We start from the raw sequence: 9,176 nt of genomic DNA, 5'->3' as shown, positions 1-9,176 counted from the left end.
TCGTCGGAAGTTCGTCAGAATGACGTTTCTTGGTATTCGTCAGAAAGTCGTCGGAATTTCTGACGAAATTCCGACGAATTTTTTTTTCCGACGAAACGATACCGACGGACGGGTTCGTCGGAAATTCGTCGGAATAGACCGATTCAGACGAATTACCGACGATTTCGGCCATCAGAATCCCCCTGTTTTCTTGTAGTGAATGTCCGTGCAAACTCTGACCTTCTGCATAAGACCATCCATTCAGTAAACATTGTTTTCTCAATACCTGGCTTGCGGATTACACGGCCGAGGTTATCAGTTGCTTTTATTGTGATGTTATGTTCGCCTTCTAGGTGAATGATAAGCTTCTCAACTGATGGCTTCCTTTTGTGTATGTGGAATGCGAAATTCCGCCACATAGATTCGCAAGCTGATAAATACCGAGCATCGATGTAGTCTTGGATCTCATTTCATTGCTTCATCACTCTTTCCGTTGGTTCCCCAGATGCCACTGTGTCAGAGGTAGTTGCCGTATTTCCTTTTTCTATAACTGCGGATGCTCTGTCAACACCCTTGGTTATGTACTTGAATAAGTACTTCACAGCACTTGTACGATTACACCATTCCACATTAATATGAGCTTCATACTTCTTTAGGAGCTTAATGTTATGAGGTACAACGAACGTGTTGTTTAGGATTGCCCCATTCCTTACCAGAGGTTCAGTTTCATTCCGGCGGCGACGATATAATACATACGCTGATTTGTCAATCGAAGTATTCCCATTATACGGCTGAGGATACTTTTTTGTGCACACTTTATTTTCCATACACGGTGACTTCAGATTAATGACACCACATGGACCATGGATCATGTGTTTTGTCACTAAATTGTAAGCTTCAGCGTCTTCTTCTCTGTTTGGGAGCTCTGCTGAAATAATCTCATCCACTTCCTCTGAACTTGGTGTTCTAGAAGAGTTTCCAAACCACAATAATATATGTGCATGAGGGAGGCCTCTTTTTTGAAACTCTATTCTGTGGAGAGCTGCTGTGTATGGCTTGAAGAAAGTTCCGTTTTTGAAATCCTTTGCACGAGTAAGAAACCGATGTATTTCCACGGGTCGCCTTAAATACCCAACATTCAATGTCAGGTCTATCATTGGGGGAGTCTCCACCGTATCTATCAAGGTGTTCTCTAATCTCTCTCCAGTTAGGATTGGCCGTCATTGTGATAAACAAATCTGGATTCCCATATTTTCTGCAAATAGCCATCGCATCATGGTATTTTTCAACTAAGTACCGGGGCCCGCCGGTGAAACTTGGCGGCAGTATGAACCTTTGACCAATAATTTTAGCATCGGTGTCACCTTTGCTAACAGCATCGAGTACATTACTGTAGAGCTCGGCTCTCAAAACATCTTGGTTATTCCTCGCCCATCTTAGCCGATCTTCTTCGATTGCTGTAAAAAAGTCCACATCATATTGATGGAGGAGACGACCGCCTTTAACCAATGTCATCCCTTGGTTAAGACGTGTCTGTATCTGAGCAGCGTAGTACTGGCGTATGGTCAGGAATTTCCTTGTTCTCGATTTGCCTGTCTCAAGATGTAAGGGGATCTCGGGGTGAAATCCATACTCACCATATGGAAAGAGAAGAGGATATTGGAGGGTCATGTATAGAGGGTGATCGTCACGTATCTGCTGCAAAGTGTCGGATTGGAATCGGACAACTATATCTCGTACTCCAATTGTTGATGACATATCCCCTACGATAAGGCATGCGACCTCACTCGTACTCGGAAGATCGTATTCTTGCCCTTTCCCTTTATCTGAGAGCAACCTAATATTAAACTCTTGCCCGCTGCCTTCGTAGTAGTTGCGCGCCCATCGAAAAAGCTTAGCTAAACAATTATTCTCGTCAATCATCTCGATGAGGCGCGCTAAGGTTGTCTCGTCAAGGTTACCTTCTGTTGAGGTTTGGGCCATCGCATTTAAACGGTTTCTGACTTTGTTGCCCGTATCAAATATATAAAGCTGGAGATATTCGGGAGGACGGCCTTGTCGCGGTATAAGCGAGCCAATTCTATGGTGTGTTTGACCTTAGATTCGTATAGTGCAAGGTCCGGGAGCATTCACCACACTATAATCCATCTTCATTCCAATGGAGGTTAAAGCCAGCACAGAATTATAGACTCGGATAGTATCTCGAAACCACCTATACTGAAGAAGTTCTTCTAACAGGGGTGGGGGTTGATTTATCGGTGGAAGCTTTATTTGGCCATGGTTACAGCAAATTGTAAATGTTGGTTCACCTGTTCTGGAGTCTTTACCAGTGCTCTCCGAAGTCCACATTAATGCACCACATTTTGTGCATGCTACGATGGGGTTATCTTCAGCTTTAGATGTGGAGCATTTATCTGTGGTTAAACGTGTTTCAATTTTTTAAGACATATTGTGTTTAATATTTTATAGTTAAAAGCGTTTAATATTTGCTAAGAGCTATATAATATATATATGATTGCCTGTAATATGTAGGCCCAGAAGCCATTTTGAAAAACACATAAAGCAAAATTTCTTTTAAGATATTAGAAATCCGCATTGAAGGTTATTGGCAACCAAAATTTATCATCTGAATTATCTAACATTTATCGAAATTGGTTTCCAAATTATCGTGCTCATTCTCGACACTGATTTAAAATAGTAGTTTAAAATATGTACCTTTCTTCGCAGTTCTTGTTGGGTGTAAGCCATGGGATTCTCGTGGAGCATGTAGACCTATGCATATAACATATGCAGATGAGACGTATAAGTTTTTGTAATCGTTTCTTAAGTGTTTTATGGTTGACAGAGATAGTTACCTTGCGGCAGGGATGACGTTCGTTTGGATAGTAAGATGGATTTTCTCATCCCTCGTGCGTTTTTGTGTCTCACTGGTTAAATGGTAAGTGATCCATTTAAGAGAATATAAGCATAAGAGATTGAGGAACAATAATGTTTATAGGCTGAAAAGATTTTATACCGTAAAGGTCACATTTATCACATCCACCTATACGATTAAATTAGATAACTCAATTAGTTTATCAATAGATACTGATGAAGAATATATATATATATATATATATATATATATTATTATTTTTTACAGCTCTGATGAAGAATATATTATTACAATCCATTTAAACTTACAATCATAATATTTTGGTTTGAACCTCGGTGGATCGCATATCTGATTGACTACAAAATATATTCATAATTTAAAACAGTATGCTTGTGGAGTAGAAAATAATATATCTTCAGAGTAATGACACACCTTTGGATTTGTTGCGTGCTCCGAGTGGGCGTCGTCTTTTTCTTTTATGCGTGATCCCAGTAGAAGTTTCTGGATGAAAAAAATTTAGGAAGGTGTTTATAATATATCTATATACTATTTTCTGTAAATTTATGGGAAAACAACATATCACAAATAAAGTTTATGGTATATTTTAAACTCATCGTTACAATAAATTTTGTGGTGTGAAAATAAAATAATGCAGAATTTTTATGTATATAAGCTATGTATTATGTAGGACATAGTATATGAGGGTATTAGTTTCATTTTAAATTTGAAAAAGCTCACATATTATGAATACGTTAGTTAATAACTGTATTGATTAAAATTTAACAATATGAAATTTCGTAATTTTAAGAAAATTTGAAAAAAAAACTTCGGCAAAATAAATTTATCAAAAAAATAAAATTAAAAAAACTTTGAATTTGAATTTTCATATTTTTCTCAATTTTTCCCCAATTTTTATTTTTTTACATTTTTAATTTTGTTATTTTTTTTTTCATTTTTTAATTTTTCATATATCTAGGGTATTAGTTTCATTTTACATATTAAACGAAACATTTTGGTAATAGATAGTGTAGTAAATTATTTAAAAAGTTTACCATATATTAAAAATTAATATTTAGCTAATTATTAAATATTTCATAAAAATAAAAATAATTTATTCTAAGGGTTTTTGAATTGATAATATGTGTATAATTTTGAAAATTATTAGTCCCGCGAGTGCAAGCAAAACACATATCATTCATACAAAGAAAAAGAAATTCATTGACTATATAGATAAATATTCTTACTTTTCTTACCACTTTCTTATTAAAAGAGTTTTATCTTATGATTATCAAACCAAATACATGTTTTTTTCCTTATTAACACTAACTTTTATTAAAATGGAAATAATAATATATGCGAACTCCAGTTTCTATTATATGTATTAAATAAAAAGAACTAAAAATATGTGAGCTTGTATAAAATTTAATACAGTAATAATACAGGAAATTATTTTCAAAAGGTTATCATATATTTAAAATTAATATTTGTTTAATTATTTATTATTTTTATTAAAAAATATTATTGTAATGGTTTTTATATAGATAATATATATATATATACTATCTTCTGTTAAGTGCGGAGATAACACACTTCATTCATACAAATAAGAAGAAGTTCATATGATATCACAGTTGTCATACCTACAAAACTTCTAATAGTAGAGTTAGGTAACTTTTATAAATATGAGTTTTAATTAATTTTACTATATAGATAGTTTTTTAATTTTTTTTTACCACGTTCTTATTTAAAAAGGAATTATCTTATGTTTATCAAACCATATACATGTTCTTTCCTTATTAACTCTAACTCTTATAAAAAAGAAATAGTCATATATGAGAATTCCAGGTTCTATTATATGTAGTTAATAAAAAGATAGTAAAATACAGTGTTTTCTATAGTATACAAATAAGTCCACGAAAAATAATTTATGTTTTTTTTAATAATTGATTACTAAACTTAGTAAGTTTTAACAGATTTGTGGGGACCAGTTGCATCTCATCTATAATTATATTCTCAATTTTATAGTCTATATGTAATTATACTACAATATGATTGAATTCTATTTTATAAGTTTAGTAAAACTGTATCTGAGTTTTGAATTTAAAAATATTTGCGTTAGTAATATGTTTTTTTTTTCATTAATATGGTTTAGCAGAACCATCTAATAATACTCCCCAAATTCTCCAAGCTCTTTATATGTTTTTAACATTTTAGAAAACATTTATTTGTTTTAAAAAAAAAAAATCTATCAAGCTGATCAACGTTAGGATTTTTATTTAATTGCAGTTTTGTGGTTAGATTTCTGTGGCCTGATTTGAGTCACATAATTGATAAGTTTGGAGTTTTGATTACCCGGAGGATCTAAGTTTAGTTTGAAAGTTTTCTGGCATAATAAAACAAATAATTTTAATAGAAAAGAAAAACGATGATATTAAATTATGAGGCTACATTAAAATATTTGTATTGTATAAGTGCAGTCAATTTACAATATGCATAGCTTTGTAGATATGTCACAGTCAATATTACATAAGTATCACGTGGTAGAGTTATTATATTACCTGATGTTTCCAGAGGTGGTGTAGAAGGTGTGTTCTTCATCCGTTTGTGATCTTGATTTTAGAAACGATCCGATTGTGTGTTAGAGATCTAGATTATACGTATGTAGGAGAGCTTAGAAGAAGGTTCTTATATTGTGGTTTGAGTCTGGATTTTGAAGATGGGAGAGATGAAGCTGGGTTTTTTTATTTAATCGTATATGGCTCAATGATCCTCTGAGCAGTATATGGTAATAATGGTAGATGATTAAACTTAGCGTATATATGAAGGAGCTTAGAAATTTATTGGCTTGTATATCAGAATATTTTGCTACGTTAGTGGAAGGAAACAACATTAACTTCCTCGGTTTGACTTGACAAAACGGTGGCGTCGAAAACTATGGCCATATCTTATATTATCATTTTTTTTTTGTATATTTGGAATGGAGAGTAATGTACATATGCGGACAGTAACGTATTAACGGTGACTATCTTATACTATGGCTCATGCATTAACAGTCACGTACATATGCGGAATTCATGCTTTGTTCCTCAGACCTATATAATTGTAATCAGCATAGAATTCTAAATGAATAACTCAGCAAAGTAATCATGAAGGAGCAAAGTAATAGTGCATAGCAAATGATTTCATAATCATTCGAAGTAGATAACATGTTGGAAAAAAAGAAAACTCAACTGAAAGGAAAACATGAGTAAAAAACGAAACTGAGAAAAAACACTTAAACTGCAATGAGCCTTGCAAGTTTAGGAGACGTACTGAACCTCTAATTCCCACACTTATGGCGTTTAGCTTCCTCTATCTCATCACTGTCACAAGTCCTCTTACTCCCCTCTGCAGAATCCACACGGCTTTTGGATGTTTCCTCTGAAGTTGCAGTAGTGTTGTTTCCTTCCGAGGATACCGTGGCTGGCTGAGTGTCTAGAGGGAGGGTCTTGGTCAAAGTAAGCGACCGGGTCTTGCTTGATAAATTGTGCTCTGTCACTTTGACACAAAACTTATGTCTTTGGCCGATTGTGCTGATTAAAGCTTCCGGGACAGGTGCCTCATGGTCATCTTCTTGGTTTCCATTTCCCTGACATTCAAGGACAACAGCGTCAGGTTAACACGTCACAGAACATGGTCGGATGAAAGTTTAACTCGAAATAGCTTCTGACTAATTCCGATGCGGGCTTTCCAGTCAGCTCACGACCAGCATCACCAAGTAGTACAAAAAAAGCTTGCTCACTGTTGTCATAAACAGATATCTTTGAACGGTACCTGTTATGAATGAATTAGAAGCTAATACCAATAAAGAGTTACTGAAAAGTCAGGTGAGAGTTCTTACTGCGCAACACCATCTACGTTAACCTTCCCACACTTGTTGGTTGTACAAATCAACGAAGTTGGGCCTTTGGTAACCTTAGTATGGCACCCACTGCACGCAATGTAGTACCAAGCAGAGCCATGCACCACATCATCGATTGTAGCCGTGCACTCAAAAAAGGCTTCCTGCGAGAGAGTATAACCATATAAGACTCTAACTGATTAGAGATATCTAGCCTGAGTTTTACCTTTGCAGATTCCTCCTTAATGTAGGAGAAGAAATCCCCTATAGTCATTGACTCACGTTTAGTTACCACCTCTGCGTTAACCTGCTCAGCAATAGCTGGATTAGAGCCCAACCTGAGACAGAGTAGAGATCATTTATTCAGTCACTCACTGCAATGAGGTAACGCGGGAACCTCATTTAGGCAAATTGCAAATGCATATGACATGAATACTTACCAGCCGAAGTAATCAATAGTAGGTTGGACATCGTAGTTCATAAATACACGCGAGGAGGACATTGAGGTCAACGCAAGAGTACCTATTGTATCAAGGAGAATCCAGTTAAGAATACAAACTGCAGATATGCAACTGTAAGAAACCTATATTAAAGATAAAAATTTAACCTCCGAGAGTCTTTGTGTTTACGGTCGTGACCAGTAACACAGTGGGTGTGTTTTCGTACGAATTAAACTTTTTGCATAAGTCTCTTGCAGCCTGGTCCCAAAGATAAAGCTTCATCACAGGTCCACTGAAAAAAAAAACGATACTGAATGGTTAAGAGGAAAAAAGAGAAGTGGTGTTTAAGAAACAATGAAAACATACTCATGTGACTGGATATGAACCAGAAGACGCCTCGCCTTTGCTATCTCCACTTCGTCAAGCACGAGGGACTTATTGATACTCTGACCATCAACCAACTTCATGTGGCCCACAACATCTATTCCATTAATCATCAAGAGTGTTAGTAAGATGACCCCAAATAAATAGTTAAATATTTCGTGACCACATAGAATCTAGAAACACATAGTCTTAAAGTACTGAACAGAACCAATTTATACAATCCTACGTTATGATGATCAATAAAATCCAAGAGCTGAGAGTAGTAAGTTATGATATCTAACGTTACAATTCGAACAAATGAATTTCATTTATCAGAATTTGCTTCTTTGAAGACCGACTTCAGAGAATGACTAAGACAACCCTAAACTCTCAAACTTTAACTTCACTGATCCACATATACCACTTGAAACAGTTAATTCAGAGAATGATTATGGAAAACCGAAAACATTGATTCAGCTAAGTCGGGTTTTCTGTATCTAAACAGCAACAAAGTCTAGATATTACATTCAATCATCTAGAAATGCGACTAAGACATTATGTGGGGAATTACAGAGCTTACCTTAGAGATCTCCTTTGAGATCAGAGAGAGCTTGAAATTCTTCATACGAATGAAACCGGAAACTGTCTTCATCAAAAGGGGTGCGACAGTCTTGAAGAACCGACAGTTCTGAGTTCCATGAGAACGACACGGTTGCGGTATGATCAGCAACCCGAAACACAGACTTGTTTCTGGATCCATAGAAGTTGTTGAGTTTGTAAACAGATCCTCGCTTCATGTGAGGCAAGTATTTTTCAATACGTCCTGGAGAAATAAATCCTTGAATAACAGCTCCCTGCAAAGAAAAACATAAGCAAAACAAAAATAAGTAATCGAAGAACATCTTGAAATAATTAAACTATATACTTATTTCGGAAAGTTATACTGGAAACTATGTAAAGTCGCGACCAAACAGAATCATCAATCAAGTAGTTTAGGGAAAAAAATAACCGTGAAAAAATAACCGTCTCTGTGAACTTCTAAAGAAACAATGACTTAAACTTATTTCATAAAGTTTAGTGGAAATTATATCAAGTCGGAAGAAAACATATTCATCAATAAAGTAGTTTAGGAAAAAAAAACCGAAGACGATTGTAGAACAAACCCGTAGTCAAATCTACATTTGTCGGTACCCAGATACTGTATCTGTTCGTCGATGAGCAGCATCTCCAGGCCGATAAGCGTCTTCTTCACTCTGTTCCAAGCCTCCCAGAAATGGATGAGCCGAAATCGCAACTGAGCTTCGTGGTGACCCAGCGAGACATCTTTGAAGAACATGATTTTCTCATCGTAATCAGAGGAGACAATTGACTTCCCATTCGGTTTCATCGCCATGAATCTAGGTTAGAGCAGATCAAGGGTTTTGATTTTTTTCAAACGAAAGTAAATCAGTATATAAAGGATGAGAAATAGAGGAAACTGAAACGAAATCATTAAGAAGAAATTGATTGATTGAGAAGAAGAGGAGTTTTGATTGAGAAGAAGTGGATCGATTGAGGACTCTAGGGTTTCAAGCGGAGAAGAAAAAAAGGTAAAGGGGAAGCTCTCGTGACTAATCCTCGTGACCTCCGTCTTCATCGG

At 35.5% G+C, this 9,176-nt stretch overlaps 1 protein-coding gene across 1 annotated transcript; it reads right to left on the bottom strand.

Annotated features, from left to right (window-relative positions):
* Nucleotides 1-6,173: 6,173 nt before the first annotated feature.
* Nucleotides 6,174-7,641, bottom strand: LOC106330410. The gene is made up of 7 exons (XM_013768880.1): nucleotides 7,541-7,641; nucleotides 7,342-7,466; nucleotides 7,175-7,256; nucleotides 6,961-7,072; nucleotides 6,735-6,898; nucleotides 6,565-6,667; nucleotides 6,174-6,482 (listed from the first exon to the last, which is right to left on the bottom strand). The coding sequence occupies exons 1-7, from the start codon at nucleotides 7,639-7,641 to the stop codon at nucleotides 6,174-6,176; spliced, it is 996 nt and encodes a 331-aa protein (XP_013624334.1).
* Nucleotides 7,642-9,176: the final 1,535 nt, after the last annotated feature.

Source organism: Brassica oleracea, chromosome C3, assembly GCF_000695525.1.
Source record: "Brassica oleracea var. oleracea cultivar TO1000 chromosome C3, BOL, whole genome shotgun sequence".
NCBI classification, from domain to species: Eukaryota; Viridiplantae; Streptophyta; class Magnoliopsida; order Brassicales; family Brassicaceae; genus Brassica; species Brassica oleracea.
This window is presented reverse-complemented; position numbering and strand designations above follow the sequence as displayed.

Bases quoted from the DNA above. Each gene is read 5' to 3' on its own strand.
- LOC106330410 (XM_013768880.1), bottom strand. From the start codon at position 7,641: ATGAAGTTGGTTGATGGTCAGAGTATCAATAAGTCCCTCGTGCTTGAC. The intron at 7,467-7,540 runs GTATGTTTTCAT...TTTTTTTTTCAG, and splicing joins GTTCATATCCAGTCACATGA to TGGACCTGTGATGAAGCTTT. The intron at 7,257-7,341 runs GTTAAATTTTTA...TTGATACAATAG, and splicing joins AAACACAAAGACTCTCGGAG to GTACTCTTGCGTTGACCTCA.